Below are 17,315 nucleotides of genomic sequence, written 5' to 3' on the forward strand. Positions count from 1 at the left end.
CATATGGTAGCACGTTAGGGCTAGGGGTTAGGGTTAGGTTTAACGTTAGGGGCTAGGTTTTAGGGTTAGGTTATTGGTTAAGAGTCGTAGTCTGGTTTCAAACAAAAGTCAGCTTTTTAACCTCGGGTTAGAGTTTTGAAATAGGGGTTTGAACTAGGGTTTCTGTTTCATACAAGGGTTTGAAATTCAAGTTAAGGTTTCAAAATAGGTTTAGGTTTTCAAAGTAGGGGTTCAAATTAAAGCTGGGTTTTCAAACTAGGATTAGGGGTAAAGAGATTCAAGATTTTTAGATTTGAAAAAATGTGAAAAGCAAGATAAAGTAATATTTTAAAGAAAAAAAGAGTTTTCTGTATGCACAAAAGCGTGCACAGAAAGTTTAACTGCACCGTTGCACCCCTACTGTCTATCTTTCTTTTCTTTTTTTTTATGCCTCAGTTTGATAGGCGGTGAGTGATATAACAGTGTAATCATTTACTTCTTTTACCAAACAGAACCTTTGATTGACCTTTGCTCGCTATGTGCATTTGCTGCCCTTCCTCACCCTCACAACTTGCTACAGATTGTTACGTACAAAACAATCTGATGAATGAACACTTTATTCAGCCATAAAACCATAATCAGACTGTGTTTTGACAAGGAAGTAGACACAAGCACGACCTCCCCGAAGTATAAATCCAGGAAGCTCTGAGGCATGACAGCTCTTCTCGCCAAGGTCACAAATCAAGAGTAGCAAGCGGCTTCCAGCATGGCGACCCGATGGGGACTCTGCGGTGCCGGAAAGATCAGTCACGACTTCAGCGTGGCTTTGAGGACACTTCCACCTCAAGACCACCAGGTTTGCAAAACAAGAAGCTCGCTGTATCTTTGCTCACCTTGTAAGGAGTATCATTTGTCTAGATAAGAGCCGTCGCATCGAGGAGTTTGGAGCGGGCCCAAGACTTCGCCAAGAGGCACAGCGTCCTTGAGGCGTACGACAGCTACGAAGAGCTGGCCAACGACCCAAATATTGGTGAGCGTCAGAAGCAGACGGTTTTTCAGTTAGCAGTCAACAATGTTAAAAAGTGACTTTGTCAACTCTTATTTAAAACCCCAACCCTATTTTAAACCCCTAGTTTGAAACCCTAACCCTAGTTTGAAACCCTTGTTTGAATCCCTAACCCTAGTTTGAAACCCTAGTTTGAAATCCCTAACCCTAGTTTTAATGTAAATTTGTTTACTCACAACACAACACAACACAACACAACACAACACAACTGAAATCCATCGAATGCTTTTTTGTGTGTTTTCTTGTTTATTCTTACATTGAGATCAAAAGGAATCAATAGGAATCAATTGATTTTTGGATAAAATGCTAATTTACTAAATACAAAATAAAATATATATATATAAAATATATAACTAATACCAAAACTAAATTCCCATAATGTATTTATTTTATACAGACGTTGTATACGTGGGAGTGCTGCACACTGAACACTGGCGAGCGGGCCTCCTCTTCCTCAATGCTGGCAAGAATGTTCTGTGTGAGAAACCCTTTGCCATGAACTCTGGTCAGGTGAAAGACCTCGTCAACGCCGCCAGAACAAACAAGGTCTTCTTGATGGAGGTACACTAAGGCCAGCCTTGGGAACAACATTATCGATTGTGCACATTGTTTACACACGTTGGGCCATTTCATTGGCCTTGCACAGCATGTTTCGGGTTGCCATTTGTCTAGCCAGTCACTGAACCACTTAGCCTGATTCGGGTCGCGGAGGTGCTGGAGTTGACCCCAACAGTCATTATCAGGGGGGTTTTACAAACCCATAAAATTTTCCTGAAAATCCTGATAAAAATTCACTACATGCTCCTAGCGGGGTTTGAGTGGAAATGTTGAAAAATATTCCGGCAAAAATCTGAAAATACCCAAAAGTCAATTGTATGTATGTGTATAGTTCCTGTAAATGTGTCAAGGCAATTTCAGCTATGATGGAATGGACAGTATGTCTTCATGTCACGACTCACAATTATAAAAAGAAAACACGTTGTGTCTAAAGTGTCAGAAAGGAAGTGACGAGCAGCTACCCTGTCCCTCTCAGGCAGTCTGGTCTCGCTGCTTCCCCACTTACGTCGAGGTGGGCCGACGGCTGCGTGAGGGGGCCGTGGGGGAGGTCAAACTGGTCAAGGCCTACTTCGGCTCTCCCCAGCTCGATATCCCGCGCTCTGTGGAGAGGGAGCTCGGGGGAGGCGCTCTGCTGGACATCGGCATATACTGCCTGCAGTTTATCCTGATGGTGTTCAACGGCGAACGGCCGGAGTCTGTCCACGCCACGGGGGTGTTGCTTGACTCGGGTATGAGTCAGCAATTTTAGTTTAGGATTAGTCTCATTCACCACCCACTGTAGATCAGTGATCACAAGCTGCTTAGCCGCGGCATTTAATGCTAAGCAAATTTCCTCCTGAGTTGCAGAGGTGGGGAAAGTACTAACTCACTGTTCCGAAATACATGAAAGACTCTGGTGAAAGTAAAAGTATGATTCAACAAATTCATAAGAACTAATCATAACTAAAAAAATAATACATTAATGTGTTTTCTCAGATTAGACAGATACAATTTTTGACTGGTTGATTTCTATTTGAGTTTTTTTATGTTGCGCTGTCATCTGCGAAAAAACAATAACAAACCTATTTAGACGGCTATAATTTTAAATTATTTAAAAAATAGGTAACAAAAATTAAGTCTTGATAAAAAAAAAACATAAATACTTAAGTGAAGTACAGATACCTGAAAACAAAATATTTGTCTTTTCACTGCTGAATTGAAAGCCAGTCCCTCACCTAAAAAAAATAAAGTTAAAGAAACCAGGGGAGGAATTCTTCACATGGAAAAGCCCAGTTATCTTTGGAAATGTCAGACTAATCCAAATCCCTCCCCCGGGAAGCACGGTAATACTGCAGACTGACAGGCAATGTGGACCTGCTCGTCTCGCAGCCAGATAACCTTCCATGAAAAACTGTCACATTATAACGGTGATTTCCTTATCTTTCACCAAACGCCGTGTTGCACCCTTTAATCGTCTCCTAATGATGAAGGTGTGAAATCAAATTCCCCCTGTCATCTTTTCTCCAACTCTAGAGCTTCATTCAATTAATTGAAACATGTTTGCTCAGTGTTCCACAAACCAAATGCTAACCAGCCTGATTTGTGATTTTTATTCCTCACAAGGAGTGGATGAGTCTGTAGTTGTGGTGATGAAATTCTCCAGAAAGCGGATGGCCACGTGTACCTTCTCAATCGCTGTTCGTCTTCCAAACGATGCTGTCATCAGCGGCACCAAGGGCTCAATCCAAGTAAGAAATCAAAGAAAGTGGATGATGGAATACCCAAATGGGAGATTACAAAACAGAATGTTAGCATGCATGCTATACGGTCCAGATGTTCAGATTTTTGGCCCAGATAACACAGGTTGGGCACATTTGAAATTTTCTTCTATCATTTTTTGGGGTCATTTCCTGAAGGTGTGTCAGCCCATGCATTGCCCCACCAGACTAGTGGTAAACGACAAAGTAAGTGAGTATCCTTTGCCAGAGCCTGACCTCCCGCTCAACTTCACCAACAGCACCGGACTTCGCTACGAGGCCGAGGAAGTGCGACAATGCCTTCTTCAGGGTAAAAAATATTCATAAATTATAATGAATTTGGTTTGAGCAAGTTTAAGTGACGTTATAGAGTATAATACTCCTCCTCTTCATCAGATCTTAAGGAGAGCCCACGGATGCCTCTGGCTGACTCCATCTTACTGACAGAAATCATGGATGAAATCAGGAAGCAAGTGGGCGTTGTTTTTAGCCAGGACAGCCAATAATGTTTCTCGAAAACATAGCCAGCTTCACCTGACTTGAACCCAGAGACTGTAACCATCAAAAAGCAAACAGTTTGAAACTCTACTTCAAAGCCCTCACCGTAGTTTAAAAAGCATGCGTCGAAACCCTAACCTTTAACAGCTAAACCCTAACCCTAACCCTAACCTTAACTAACCCTAATCCTAAACTTTAACATCAACACCAAAACCCTAAACCTAACCTTAACACTAACCCTCAGCAGCTGCAGCACAATACGCAGGGGGACAGAACGTGGTCCAAATGAAATTGCGGTCGACATGTCACCCCAATCCCAGTGCCATCTGCGCCTAAGGCTACATTAAAGATACAATTATGAAATTATTTTTATCGTGTTGTTCTTCCACGTGTGGGCTCAATTCTTACTTTTGGGTTGCATGTGACATTGCTGTTACATTATAGGTGAAAATAATCTTGCTTCTGCAGCATGTGTAAATTGACTGTGGTTACTTGAAAATATTTTATTTGAAAAATTCCATTGCAAGAGTGACTATTCTTAAAATAAATTACAATTAATGTGGTTAATTTAAAAATGTCAACACAATGTGTATGCATATATTTTTCTATGGTTAAAACTAAAATAAATGTTTTAAAAATGGATTTGGAAAAATAGAAAATATACTTCCTTTTTATTCCTCTAACAATAATATACCTTATTATAATCAGACATACAAAACAAAACAAAAAGGTATATCCCCAATAATTGCACGTAGACGTTGATCTTATCTACATACAATCAGGCAAATTGACTGTACAGTAAATGTCCCCAGAAAAAATGTAATAAGTGAGACTTTGTCGCCATCTATCAGGATCCTGCGGGTATTACATCCAGATTATGATCCGTGACCACTTCCTTCCAAACATGGCAACCAAATGGGGGATTTGCAGCGCAGGCAAAATCAGCCACGACTTCACGGCTGCCTTGAAAACTCTTCCGCTCGAAGACCACCAGGTATCAGCACAGCGAGTGATTCCCTTACTATCATCAAACCATGTTTACCCCACATTGCTATTGCTTAATCCAATGTTTGCGATTAGCGTTTGCTCAGTAGTGATATGCATTCCAGTTCTTTTAAGTGTACTGAATCTTTAAAATCAGTTCACTCAAAAGATTCGTTCAGAAGAATCGTTCACCAAATCTTGGGAGCTTAAGATCAGCGGATGCTTTGAGAATAATTGTCCATTTGTTTTGTATATGGGAAGCCCTTTGAGACTGCTTGTGATTTAGGGCTATATAAATAAACTTGACTTGACTTGAATCGTCGCTACACTTTATTTATTTATTCATTTATTATTTTTTTTACCTCGTGTGTTGTACCTATTGACGTGTCAATGAGCTGTACCTAATAGCAGGCCACTTCATTAGGGAAAAATCATGGTCAAAGTTTAACTGAAAGTGAAAAGTGTCCACCTGCCCTCACCCTCACCTCCTGATTGGCTGTTTGATCTGTGACGTCACTCGGACACTCCAATCGGTACACCGCCATTTTCAGGTGTACCTAATAACAGACCACTTCATTAGGGAAAAATCATGCTTCGAAATAATTTCGTTCTATGGCCCCACATGTCCTCAGCACTGCAAAACAGCCTAGACAAGTAAATAACAACAACAAAAAAACCTTGCTAAACTTCTCAAAAGGTACTGCCATAATTTTCGCTCAGGTGGGGAGTCGAACCATAAATCCGAGGTCTTCGAGCGCAGCGACGGTGCCACTCGCCAAACGTGGCGAGCTCGGCGGTCATCTCCCTTTCACTTCGAGTCATGCTTATCCGTTCAGTATTGCGGTAGGCGCGCGTTGGGTAAGTACAAAATAGTGTTGGCTCGTGAGTGAACGATTCGTTCAAATGACCGATTTTCTTTTCAGTAAAGGAGAGTGAACGAATCACTTCGTTCTTTTTTCAGTTCATATGACTTCAACCAGTAGATATCGGTAATGCGCATTGAAGCTGATGCCACCTCGCCGTAAAACAAAACGAAGAAGAAAATGACTTAACTTCCCGTTCACGACCGAGTCGTCAATTGCATTTCCCGTTCACCAACTGAACGGAGCTGTGAGGGAACAAGTCAGTGCTTTGCATTTCCAGTTCATCGCGAGAACAGATCAGTGAGGGAACGAATCCTGACTTTCTCGTTCGCGTAAGAGTTAATGGGTGAACTGCCTTCCTTCCCGTGCATCAACGGATCAGTCAGTGAACTATGTAAGCCAGAATGTCGATTGACGATTTGCCAAGGAAAGAAAGAACCACTCACTGAAACACCACTTCTTTTATGCACGTTTTCTCCAAGCTAACGGCTTACTTTATTGCATGAAGGGGATGCGCCGTCATGCAACAATGGGGAGATTATGCTTCTCTTGGGCAATCTTGATTTTACAACACTTAAAATAACGTGTATGCATATTTACGCCTAAATATTGTTATCCAATATATCTACTGCAATTTCACATTAGTTTGCTGGTTCGAAATTTGCTTTTATTATTATATTACAATAATAATATTTATATATTATTACATTTTCGAACAGTGATATATATTTTTGTTGTTTGTTTTTGTTGTTTGTTTTTTATTGATTTTATTCTTAAATCATGTTCGAAATAAAGATTCATTCATTATTAGTATTATTTTAATAAACATTTATGTCAAAACTTGTCTGGTGTTTTATTCCTTGTTTTTATATTCGCCAATTAAAACATAAAAATTAGAAATTTAGTTAACTGCTTTATATGACAATATGTATGTGTTTTACGTTGTTATATGAGTTGGAGTCCCCAGAAATAACAAATGTCGACATAACGTTTTTTTTTTCAACCTTTTATTCAAACACAAACACATTCAGTATAATAATACCATTGTCTACAAGTCAACAACAATACAAAATTAAAACATCAATGTCGGCAGGCATAACGTGTGTTGGCTGGCAATTGCATAGCAGCAATGCTGTCTGTCACTCACTCACGAACCTGAAAATGGCGGTGTACCTAATAGAGTGTCCGAATGACGTCACAGCTCAAACAGCCAATCAGAAAGTGGGGGTGAGGGCGGGTGTGGCACTTTTCACTTTCATTCAAACTTTGACCGTGATTTTTCCCTAATGAAGTGGCCTGTGATTAGGTACACCCAAAAATGGCGGTGTACCTCATGGAGTGTCCAAGTGACGTCACAGATGAACCAGCCAATCAGAAAGTGGGGGTGAGGGCGGATGTGGCACTTTTCACTTAAACCAGGGGTGTCGACCTCCAGTCCTCGAGGGGCCGCGTTCCAATATGTTTTCCAAGTGACCCTCGTTAAGCGCAGGTGCGTGAAAAGTTTTAGCTTCTTTCACGTTCAAAAGGAGCTAAAAGTTTTCACGCACCTGCACTTAACGAGGGACTCACACGGACACTCCATTAGGTACACCGCCATTTTCAAGTGTACCTAATAACAGGCCACTTTATTAGGGAAATATCATGGCCAAAGGTCATATGTCAAGCTCTAGTCCTCGGGGCCGCGTTCCAACATGTTTTCCAAGTGACCCTCGTTAAGCGCAGGTGCGTGAAAAGTTTTAGCTTCTTTCACGTTCAAAAGGAGCTAAAAGTTTTCACGCACCTGCACTTAACGAGGGAATCACATGGACACTCCATTAGGTACACCGCCATTTTCAAGTGTACCTAATAACAGGCCTCTTTATTAGGGAAATATCATGGCCAAAGGTCACGTGTCAAGCTCTAGTCCTCGGGGCCGCGTTCCAACATGTTTTCCAAGTGACCCTCGTTAAGCGCAGGTGCGTGAAAAGTTTTAGCTTCTTTCACGTTCAAAAGGAGCTAAAAGTTTTCACGCACCTGCACTTAACGAGGGAATCACACGGACACTCCATTAGGTACACCGCCATTTTCAAGTGTACCTAATAACAGGCCACTTTATTAGGGAAATATCATGGCCAAAGGTCACGTGTCAAGCTTTAGTCCTCGGGGCCGCGTTCCAACATGTTTTCCAAGTGACCCTCGTTAAGCGCACCTGCGTGAAAACTTTTAGCTTCTTTCACGTTCAAAAGGAGCTAAAAGTTTTCACGCACCTGCACTTAACGAGGGAATCACACGGACACTCCATTAGGTACACTGCCATTTTCAAGCGTACCTAATAACAGGCCACTTTATTAGGGAAATATTATGGTCAAAGGTCACAGATGTCAAGCTCTAGTCCTCGGGGCCGCGTTCCAACATGTTTTCCGAGATTCCCTCGTTAAGCGCACCTGCGTGAAAAGTTTTAGCTCCTGAAGACGTGAAAATGACCAAAATCTTTTCACGCAGGTGTGTTTAACGAGGGTAACTTGGAAGGCATATTGGAACGCGGCCCCTCGAGGACTCGCCCTCACCCCCACTTTCTGATTGGCTGTTTGATCTGTGACGTTACACGGACACTCCTTTAGGTACACCGCCATTTTCAGGTGTACCTAATAACAGGCCACTTCATTAGGGAAAAATCATGGCCAAAGCTAAACTGAAAGTGAAAAGTGCCACACCCGCCCTCACCCCCACCTCCTGATTGGCTGGTTGATCTCTGACGTCACACAGACACTCCATTAGGTACACCACCATTTTCAAGTGTAGCTAATAACTTTATGCATTTATTGTACTTGTCAAGAATGTGCATTTGACTACTTGCTCTTTATTTAGGGGGACACAACACATATTACACAATGTAAAACACATACATATTTCGTATAAAGCAGTTAACCAAATGTCATTTTTGTTTTCATGCCCAAAAAAATAAAAAAGAAGGAATAAAACACCAGACAAGTTTTAACAGGTTTTAATGTTTATTAATAATAATAATAATAATAATAATAAAAGTACATTTCAAACCAGCAATCTAATGTGAAATTGCAATAGACATATTGGATGACAATATTTAGGCGTATACATGCACACACGTTATTTTAAAACTACTATAATTGTTATAAAAATCAAGATTACCCAAAGAGAAGCATAATCTCCCCGTTGTTGCTTAACGGCGCATCCCTTCATGCAATAAAGTTAACCGTTAGCTTGGAGAAAACGCGCATAAAAGAAGTGGTGTTTCAGTGAGTGGTTCTTTCTTTCCTTGGCAAATCGTCAATCTACATACTGGCTTACATAGTTCACGCCAGAAGGGAGATGCAACACGTTCACTGACTGATCCGTTAATGCACGAGAAGGAAGGCAGTTCACCCATTAACTCGTTCGCGAACGGGAAAGTCAGGATTCGTTCCCTCACTGATCCATTCTTGCGATGAACTGGATATGCAAATCACTGACTGACTCGTTCACTCACAGATCCGTTCAGTTGGGAACGGGAAATGCAATTCACGACTCGTTCGTGAACGGGAAGTTAAGTCATTTTCTTCTTCGTTTTGTTTTACGGCGAGGTGGCACCAGCTTCCACGTGCAATACTGACACCTACTGCTTGAAGTCATATGAACTGAGAAAAGAACTTTAGGAAGTGATTCGTTCACTAAAAATAAAATCGTTCTTTTGAACGAATCGTTCACTCACGAGCTAACCCTATTGCGCAGGGACAGATGTACGCGTCCGACCAGTACAAAGTGCAAAGCACATTTACGTTTATTTGCCGTTTTCTCTTCCTTCCAATTAGTTATTTACGCTCCAAAGTGCACATCAACGACTCGGATGCTTTAATAATGCGGCAGTACTGATATAACATTCCTATTGGGGTCATGCAACATGCGCACTTCACAAGCCAGGAATAACATGTCCAACTATTTATCTTGATACAGTTGAAGTATTTTAGCAATGACTTGTGTGGTGGCTTAAAATCCCCAACTAACCTATGAAAGCCGATACAGAACATTAATTTACTCGTCAAATTGTGTTTTAACAGGTTGTGGCGGTGGCTGCCCGCAACTTGGAGCGTGCACAGGAGTTCAGCAAAAGGCACAGCATCCCATCAGCATACGGCAGCTATGAAGAATTGGCCCGAGATCCAAACGTCGGTTTGTATCAAGGACCCCGTGGACTTACCGTCAACAAAAATAAATCATTGACGGCTCTCCGTCTGTGTTTGTAGACGTGGTGTATGTCGGCGTGATCCACCCGTACCACCTGAAGAGCTGTTTGCTCTTCATGGATGCCCAAAAAAATGTTTTATGTGAGAAGCCTCTGGCCATGAATGCAAAAGAGGTGAAGGAGATTCTGGACTCGGCCAAGAGGAACAATGTTTTCCTCATGGAGGTGATTGTGCTTTCAGAAGAAATAGAGCTCTGATTTTCATAGATAGTGCATGAAAAACTAACTCAAGGAAATGTAAGATCATAGCTAAAGCTATACACCATCACACATTTATCTCATCCATGGTGAGAAATCCATTCAACTTGGCTGTGATATCTCCCAGAACCTTTTAAATTGTAAATAAAGCAAAGCATTTGTCTACAGGTTTATATCACGTAGTTCACAACCGTGCTCAGAGTGAAAATCACTTCTGAACTTCTGTTCCAGGCCGTGTGGAGTCGATTTTTCCCAGCCTCAGTGGAGATCCGCCGGCTTCTGACTCAAGGGGAGCTTGGCGAGGTGAAGATGGTGAAGGCCGAATTTGGCCAGTCACTCATGCATTTGCCCCGATCCATGGACAAGGAGTTGGGCGCGGGAACAATGCTGGACCTCGGCATTTACCCGCTGCAGTTCTCCATCATGGTGTACGGCGGAGAAAAGCCCCAGAGCATCAAGGCCATGGGAGTCTGTACGGAGAATGGTGCATAACATGTTAAATGTTGCATGAAAAAAGCAGAAATTATTTGACGCTAGCTCAAATGAAGTCTACTGAAGTGTTTCCCAATCATACAACTTGTACCGTATGTTTCCAGGAGTGGACGAGACCGTGGTGGTCACTCTCAAGTTCTCCAAAGGCCGCATGGCCGTGATCACGTGCTCCTCAGGAATGGAGCTAGACAACGCCGCCGTCATTGTGGGCACCAATGGCAACATCAGGGTAGGAATGCAGAATATTTAGTTACCTGTCCAAACTGGATGAACTAGAATTAGATTTACTTATTGCTGCACACTTAACAAATCAAATTCATCACCGTATAGATCCCTGCTCACATGTGGTGCCCCACCTCTTTGGTGGTCAACGGGAAGGAGACACAGTATCCCGTTCCAGAGTCTGACGTAGCCCTCAACTTCTTCAACAGCACGGGAATGCGCTACGAGGCCGAGGCGGTCCGACAGTGTTTGCTCAAAGGTATTGTGACAAAGCTGTTGATGAAATACCCTAGAATGAATCAAATTAGCCACATTTGTTACGGACAAACACATTTGTTTTGTTGTCTCCACTGCAGGACTGAAGGAGAGTCCCGTGATGTCGCACGCCGACTCACTTCTTCTGGCCGAAGTGGAGGATGAAGTACGAAGGCAGGTGGGCGTGGTCTACAGCCAAGACTCGACCTAAGCGTCCAACTCATTCGATTTTTGACACCATCCTTCTCTGTGCTTATTGCCTAAATTGTTAGTCAAAAAATAAATAAAGAAAAAAAATGTGGTTATTGTTTCTTTTAAACCGGGTTACTATTTCAACAATATTTCTATTATTGTGATTAGCAAGAGTAGTTAGCACATCTGGCTCACTGCCAGGTAATCCAGGTTTAGAATCTCTGTGCAGTTTTTATGATCTTCCGCTAAGCGGGTTTCCTCTCAGGGGGGAACAAGATCAGCGATGCCCTGGGCAAAGCAGTATGTTAACAATTTCCAACATGCTGCACCACTTCAGGAAGTCAAACTATTGTGACACCACAAAATATTGTTGCCACATTGAAAACAAGAATGAGCATTGTTACGGCTTTGAATGCAGAATTGTCTGCTACAGTGCTTGTGGGGGGATCACATGAGAATGTTGAGGCTGAGTATTTTTCCACTTAGCTGCTTTTTTGGTTTCTTGGATGTTACATAAGTTATGAGTGTGCGTGTTTGTTTCATTTGACTGTGCAAACAAAGCCTCCCTTTTAGGCACATTGCTAACTTTTTTTTTTTTTAACGGTTGAAACCCGATCACCTTTTATTTGTACGTATAGTGTGCTTGACTGACCTGTCAATCACCCACCCAAAATGTACAAACTGAGTGCAAGTGGAAAAAACCCAAACAACACAAGCTCATGAAATGTCTTGAAATTTGACACTTCCTGACGTTTGCAAACAAGCAAGCCAATTGAATCGTATGAAAGAACGCTGGGCAAGAATTTCCTGTTGCGCCCGACTCGACGATCCTCACTCACTCAAGAGTCTGACTTTCGAGCTGTGATCCCCTGCTCTCGGATCCACTCACACATCTGCAAACATGGCAACCAGGTGGGGAATCTGCAGCGCTGGCAAGATCAGTCATGATTTCCTGGTGGCCATGAAAACGCTTCCAGCCGAAGACCACCAGGTACCACCATGAGCTGCTCGGACACACCTAGAGCACATATTGAGACTCGTTTTTAGTTTGGCTGCTGCCTAGGAGGAAGTTAACACTATTGTCTGTGAGCAAAATTTAGTTCAGCTTAAGTGACTGAAAATATTTGACCTACTTTTTGGGAATGATTAATACAATGCTTTATCATTGAAGTGACATTTTTTTTGTTGACCTTTTTGGGAAGGATTAATAATTTATTAATGAAGTGAAAAAAAATTGATACAATGAAAAAAAATCTGACTTGCTTCATGGCATTTTAAGATTTCTTTCAATTATTTATGAAAAATAAATGTAAAAAAATAGTGATGACAATAACAAAAAGTTACAACTAAAAATATGAGTTTGTATATATTTGTGTGTTTTCACCAATGCTGTTTTTTTTTTTGCCTGTAGCTTAACATTGAGTGATGGTCAAATATATTTTTTAAGCAGAATAATATGTACAGTATATTAAATGTTACTGAAATCAAAATTATTTAAATTAACCCAATATAATTTAATGATAATGGGTTTTTTTTTCCTCCACAAGCCTTGTAGTTTGAAGCGGTTATAGTTGAAAGAGGAGACGTACAAAGCATCCTCTCAGCAGTAGATCAGAGGTGTCATGTTAACAGCGTGCCTGACAGTACACGTCTGAAAGAGTTATGTTTGAAACGTAAACAATCAGCTCGTGGCCTAATAAAGTTCAGGCGCAGCATGACTGCTACACAGTCTTATGATACAGCTCCCAACAGAAGGCGCTGAAGCTAAATTTGCTTATCTTAGTAATTTTGTCAACATGTCTTTTTTGCATATTTTATTTTATTAATTAATTAATAGCGTTTTACGATTTATGAAAAACAACCCCCACCTCTCGCTCGCATAGTAAATGGACGGATGGATTCCAATTTTGATTTTAATTGACAGGCTGTGGCGGTGGCTGCCCGCAGTTTAGAGGATGCAAAGAAGTTTGGCAAAACGCACAACATCCCTCGAACGTACGGCAGCTACGAGGAGCTGGCCAAAGATCCCAACATCGGTCAGTGATCACGTCAGGCTCGTTGGGTCTATTTTGTGCTTTGTCAGCATAATCTCCTCTCCCTCTGCGCAGATGTGGTGTATATCGGCACTATCCAGACCAACCACCTGAGCTCCTGTTTGCTTTTCCTTAATGCCAAGAAGCCTGTCCTGTGTGAGAAATCCCTGGGCATGACCACCAAGGAGGTCAAGGAGATCCTGGCCTGTGCCAAGAAAAACAACGTCTTTTTCATGGAGGTAACTGAAGAGCAGGTTGTCACAGTGCAAACAACACTCACATGATGTAACCTCATATTTTTGGAGGGTGCTTCAGGGGCATACATTTCTTCTATATTTATAATAATTAAAAAGAGTTTCTTACCTCACTTGAGTGAATCTGGTGTTTGGGTCTTTTTCAGGCCATTTGGGCCCGTTTTTTCCCGGCCTACCGAGAGCTCCGGAGGCTGATCGCCCAGGGAGAGATCGGTGACGTGAGGATGGTCCGGTCCGAGTTTGGCCTGTCCGTGCTGCCTTTGCCGAGATTGGAGCTCAAGGAACTTGGTGGGGGAGCGTTGCTGGATATCGGCATATACCCGCTGCAGTTCTCCATCATGGTGTACGGCGGAGAGAGGCCAGAGAGCATCAAAACCGAGGGAGTCATCCTGAATACTGGTAAAGGAAGAAAAAAAAACCCCATTAGATTCCGCAATCATTATACATGAATATCTTTTTCTAGGAGTGGATGAGACCTTGGTGGTGACGCTCAAGTTCTCCAAAAACAGGATGGCCGTGTTCACGAGTTCCTCGGGCTTGCAGCTCTCCAATGATGCCATTGTGGTTGGCACCAAGGGGTTAATCCGGGTACGTTACAGACGATTATACTTGTGCTAACTTGCACGTAATCAGCACTCATATTATACAAAGCAACACTACAGAATGATGTTAAACAGGTTTCTCCACCTCTCCTCCCGACCAAATTTGTTTTCTTTATGTTTGCTCAGTTCCCATCACACATGTGGTGTCCTGAAGTCATGGTGGTGAATGGGAAGGAGAAGAAGTACCCTCTCCCGGAGCCTCACTTGCCCCTCAACTTCGTCCATAGCACGGGGTTGCGCTACGAGGCGGAGGAGGTCCGACAGTGTTTGCTCAAAGGTACAAAGGCAGATGAACAAAACTGTTGCGATGAGGTTCGCGAGTGAACATGTAATTTATCGGACTGGGCATCTATTAATTTAGAGATATATTTCTGAGAATAATCATGTGCTTTTTCTCCACTGCAGGAATGAAGGAATGCCCAATCATGTCTCACGCAGATTCGCTGCTGCTGGCTGAAGTCAAAGAAGACATTCTTAAACAAGTTGGAGTGGTGTATGACTGAATTTTCTTTCTTTTTTTTGTTGTTGACAGCCTTATTTCGGGAGTGTAAATGTCTTACTTTCAATCAAATTCACCCTTTTAAAGATTTTCTTTTGGGGGGGGCAAGTTGAGAAAAGTCTTCTGAAAATAAAGCAAACGCAAAAATAGAGTTTAGGTACTTGCCTTTTTATTGATGAAATCCATTCAAGTGACAACAACTAGTCCAAAATGTGCAAACTGCAAGTGTGCAAGTGGAAAAACAAGATGATGAAACAGCTTTGAATTTGACACTTTGAGACGTTTGCAATGAGCGAGCCAATTGAATCGTGGGGAAGAAGATAAGAGAGCAGGAATTTCCTGTTTCGCCCGATCAGACGATACACTCACTCAACACTCAAACATGGCAACGAGGTGGGGAATCTGCAGCGCCGGCAAGATAAGTCACGACTTCTTGGTGGCCCTTAAAACGCTTCCGGCCAAAGATCACCAGGTACCCGCCGTGAGATGCTCGGACACACCTAGAGCACATATAGAGACTCGTTTTTAGTTTGACGCATTTGTTCGGTACTGCTGCTGCCAAAGTGGAAGTTTACACTACTGCTTGTGGGCCGTATTGACTTAAGCGACTGAAAATGTTTGATCTCGTTTTTGGGAGGGGATAATATATAATTATTGAAATAAACAAAAAAATATATATGCAATGTGGACAATCATATGGTTTGCCCTTTTCATTTGTTTGGGAAAAATAAATGTCAAAAAATAGTCCCCAGTAATGGTTATCACCAATACTGCTTTTTGGTTTGTAACTTCGATTGTGTAATGGTCAAACACATTGGTTAAGCACAATAATATATAGCGGAGTATATTAAATCAAAATAAATTATATAAACACAGTAATTAAATCTAAGTTGCAAGTGTTTCAATGTTACTATGAATGAAAAACAAAAAATCCCCCTAAGTTGCGTCTCTGGCTCTAGTTCAATCGGGCCCAATAAGAAATGGACGGATGGATTTAAAAACTATTTAGACTTTGATTGACAGGCTGTGGCGGTGGCTGCCCGCAGTTTAGACGATGCAAAGAAATTTGCCAAAATGCACAACATCCCTCGAGCCTATGGCAGCTATGAGGAACTGGCCAAAGATCCCAACATCGGTCAGTATTCACGTCAGGCTCGTTGGATCTATTTTGTGCTTTGTCAGCATGAGCTCCAATCTATGTGCACAGATGTGGTGCACATCGGCACTATCCATACCAACCACCTGAGCTCCAGTTTGCTTTTCCTTAACGCCAAAAAGCCTGTCCTGTGTGTGAAATCCCTGGGGATGACATCCAAGGAAGTCAAGGAGATCCTGGCCTGTGCCAAGAAGAACAACGTCTTCTTCATGGAGGTAACTGAAGAGCAGAGCGACACAGTGGGACCAACAAACTTTTTCACTGAGAACTCACATGATGTGACCTCATATTTACGGAGGGCGCTTCAGGGGCATATACATTTCTTCAATATTTATAATCAATAAAAAAAGTTTCTTACCTTACTTGAATGAATCTGACCGTTGGGTCTTTTCCAGGGCATTTGGGTCCGATTTTTCCCAGCCTACCGAGAGCTCCGGAGGCTACTCGCCCAGGGAGAGATCGGTGATGTGAGGATGGTCCGGTCCGAGTACGGCCTGTCCCTGCTGCCTCTGCCGAGAATGGAGCTAAAGGAACTTGGCGGAGGAGGGCTGCTGGAGGTTGGCACTTATCCGCTGCAGTTCTCCATCATGGTGTACGGCGGAGAGAGGCCAGAGAGCATCAAAACTGAGGGAGTCGTCCTGGATACTGGTAAGGGAAGAAAAAAAGATATTAAATTCAGGAGGCATCTTATACGTGTGAATATATTTTTCCAGGTGTGGACGAGACCTTGGTGGTGACGCTCAAGTTCTCCAAAAACAGGATGGCCGTGTTCACCAGCTCCTCGGGCTTGCAGCTCTACAATGATGCCATTGTGGTGGGCACCAAGGGGTTGATCCGGGTATGTTACCGATGACTATAGTTATGCTAACTTGCATGTAGGCCAAACTAGTTATTGCACACAAAGATTGATGTTCAACAGATTTCGCCAACCCTCCCTAATTTGTTTGCCTCGTGTCTGCTGTTTGTTCAGTTCCCATCACACATGTGGTGTCCGGAAACCATGGTGGTGAACGGGAAAGAAAAGACGTACCCTGTTCCAGAACCTCACTTGCCCCTCAACTTTGTTCATACCACAGGTTTGCGCTATGAAGCGGAGGAGGTCCGACAGTGTTTGCTCAAAGGTATAAAGGCAGATGAACAAAACTGTTTCGGCGAGGGTCGCGAGGGAATTCAGTAGCTTAGGCCCACATGTTATTTATGGGTCATTGGTTTATTGTCACTTGGTTGATGCTAAAATTTAAAATGTGTTAGTACAAACCATTTCAAATTTAGAGATATATTCTGAGAATAATCATGGCTTTTCTACACTGCAGGAATGAAGGAGTGTCCAATCGTGTCTCATGCTGATTCGCTGCTGCTGGCTGAAGTCAAAGAGGAAATTCTTAAACAAGTTGGAGTGGTGTATGACTGAATCTTCTTTGTGTTTTGGGGGCGAGGGGGAGTTGAAAAAAAGAATAGTCTTCTGAAAATAAAACACATGCAAAAATAGAG

At 42.4% G+C, this 17,315-nt stretch overlaps 4 protein-coding genes and 1 long non-coding RNA gene across 6 annotated transcripts; 4 read left to right on the top strand and 1 right to left on the bottom strand.

The window, feature by feature from the left end:
- The first annotated feature begins 520 nt into the window (after positions 1-520).
- On the top strand, positions 521-4,203 carry LOC148400877 (trans-1,2-dihydrobenzene-1,2-diol dehydrogenase-like). Its single transcript, XM_088370612.1, has 7 exons — positions 521-835; positions 898-1,009; positions 1,443-1,606; positions 2,079-2,331; positions 3,206-3,330; positions 3,499-3,649; positions 3,736-4,203. The coding sequence occupies exons 1-7, from the start codon at positions 746-748 to the stop codon at positions 3,843-3,845; spliced, it is 1,005 nt and encodes a 334-aa protein (XP_088226738.1). The 5' UTR covers positions 521-745; the 3' UTR covers positions 3,846-4,203.
- A 496-nt stretch (positions 4,204-4,699) lies between these two features.
- On the top strand, positions 4,700-11,389 carry LOC148400878 (trans-1,2-dihydrobenzene-1,2-diol dehydrogenase-like). The gene is made up of 7 exons (XM_088370610.1): positions 4,700-4,831; positions 9,737-9,848; positions 9,923-10,086; positions 10,351-10,603; positions 10,716-10,840; positions 10,942-11,092; positions 11,190-11,389. Exons 1-7 carry the CDS (start codon positions 4,715-4,717, stop codon positions 11,297-11,299), a joined length of 1,032 nt encoding a protein of 343 aa, XP_088226736.1. The 5' UTR covers positions 4,700-4,714; the 3' UTR covers positions 11,300-11,389.
- Positions 10,705-14,001, bottom strand: LOC148400879 (uncharacterized). Its single transcript, XR_015857437.1, has 3 exons — positions 13,677-14,001; positions 11,229-12,298; positions 10,705-11,106 (listed from the first exon to the last, which is right to left on the bottom strand). It is a non-coding gene; the product is annotated as an uncharacterized LOC148400879 (long non-coding RNA).
- Positions 12,075-14,824, top strand: LOC148400880 (trans-1,2-dihydrobenzene-1,2-diol dehydrogenase-like). The gene is made up of 7 exons (XM_088370613.1): positions 12,075-12,271; positions 13,205-13,316; positions 13,389-13,552; positions 13,714-13,966; positions 14,031-14,155; positions 14,296-14,446; positions 14,575-14,824. Exons 1-7 carry the CDS (start codon positions 12,182-12,184, stop codon positions 14,670-14,672), a joined length of 993 nt encoding a protein of 330 aa, XP_088226739.1. The 5' UTR covers positions 12,075-12,181; the 3' UTR covers positions 14,673-14,824.
- Positions 14,825-14,977: 153 nt separating this feature from the next.
- LOC148400881 (trans-1,2-dihydrobenzene-1,2-diol dehydrogenase-like) lies at positions 14,978-17,312 on the top strand. Of its 2 annotated transcripts, XM_088370609.1 has the most exons (7): positions 14,978-15,140; positions 15,692-15,803; positions 15,876-16,039; positions 16,220-16,472; positions 16,538-16,662; positions 16,795-16,945; positions 17,138-17,312. In XM_088370609.1, the coding sequence occupies exons 1-7, from the start codon at positions 15,051-15,053 to the stop codon at positions 17,233-17,235; spliced, it is 993 nt and encodes a 330-aa protein (XP_088226735.1). In that variant the 5' UTR covers positions 14,978-15,050; the 3' UTR covers positions 17,236-17,312. The 2 variants fall into 2 exon arrangements, with proteins under 2 accessions (XP_088226735.1, XP_088226734.1); XM_088370608.1 differs by having other exon boundaries at positions 15,692-16,039.
- The last annotated feature ends 3 nt before the right edge of the window (positions 17,313-17,315 follow it).

Source organism: Syngnathus floridae, chromosome 3 (genome assembly GCF_059516105.1).
Source record: "Syngnathus floridae isolate MCC-2025c chromosome 3, RoL_Sflo_1.0, whole genome shotgun sequence".
NCBI classification, from domain to species: domain Eukaryota; kingdom Metazoa; phylum Chordata; class Actinopteri; order Syngnathiformes; family Syngnathidae; genus Syngnathus; species Syngnathus floridae.

What these genes read in the sequence shown, in the direction of transcription:
- LOC148400877 (XM_088370612.1), top strand. Translation starts at nt 746, where the DNA reads ATGGCGACCCGATGGGGACTCTGCGGTGCCGGAAAGATCAGTCACGAC. An exon ending in GCACCAAGGGCTCAATCCAA is followed by an intron (nt 3,331 to 3,498) that starts GTAAGAAATCAA and finishes CATTTCCTGAAG; the next exon opens with GTGTGTCAGCCCATGCATTG. An exon ending in GCGACAATGCCTTCTTCAGG is followed by an intron (nt 3,650 to 3,735) that starts GTAAAAAATATT and finishes CCTCTTCATCAG; the next exon opens with ATCTTAAGGAGAGCCCACGG.
- LOC148400881 (XM_088370608.1), top strand. Translation starts at nt 15,051, where the DNA reads ATGGCAACGAGGTGGGGAATCTGCAGCGCCGGCAAGATAAGTCACGAC. An exon ending in ACAACGTCTTCTTCATGGAG is followed by an intron (nt 16,040 to 16,219) that starts GTAACTGAAGAG and finishes GGTCTTTTCCAG; the next exon opens with GGCATTTGGGTCCGATTTTT. An exon ending in GCACCAAGGGGTTGATCCGG is followed by an intron (nt 16,663 to 16,794) that starts GTATGTTACCGA and finishes CTGTTTGTTCAG; the next exon opens with TTCCCATCACACATGTGGTG.
- LOC148400880 (XM_088370613.1), top strand. Translation starts at nt 12,182, where the DNA reads ATGGCAACCAGGTGGGGAATCTGCAGCGCTGGCAAGATCAGTCATGAT. An exon ending in ACAACGTCTTTTTCATGGAG is followed by an intron (nt 13,553 to 13,713) that starts GTAACTGAAGAG and finishes GGTCTTTTTCAG; the next exon opens with GCCATTTGGGCCCGTTTTTT. An exon ending in GCACCAAGGGGTTAATCCGG is followed by an intron (nt 14,156 to 14,295) that starts GTACGTTACAGA and finishes ATGTTTGCTCAG; the next exon opens with TTCCCATCACACATGTGGTG.
- LOC148400878 (XM_088370610.1), top strand. Translation starts at nt 4,715, where the DNA reads ATGATCCGTGACCACTTCCTTCCAAACATGGCAACCAAATGGGGGATT. An exon ending in GGCCCGAGATCCAAACGTCG is followed by an intron (nt 9,849 to 9,922) that starts GTTTGTATCAAG and finishes CTGTGTTTGTAG; the next exon opens with ACGTGGTGTATGTCGGCGTG. An exon ending in GGGAGTCTGTACGGAGAATG is followed by an intron (nt 10,604 to 10,715) that starts GTGCATAACATG and finishes GTATGTTTCCAG; the next exon opens with GAGTGGACGAGACCGTGGTG.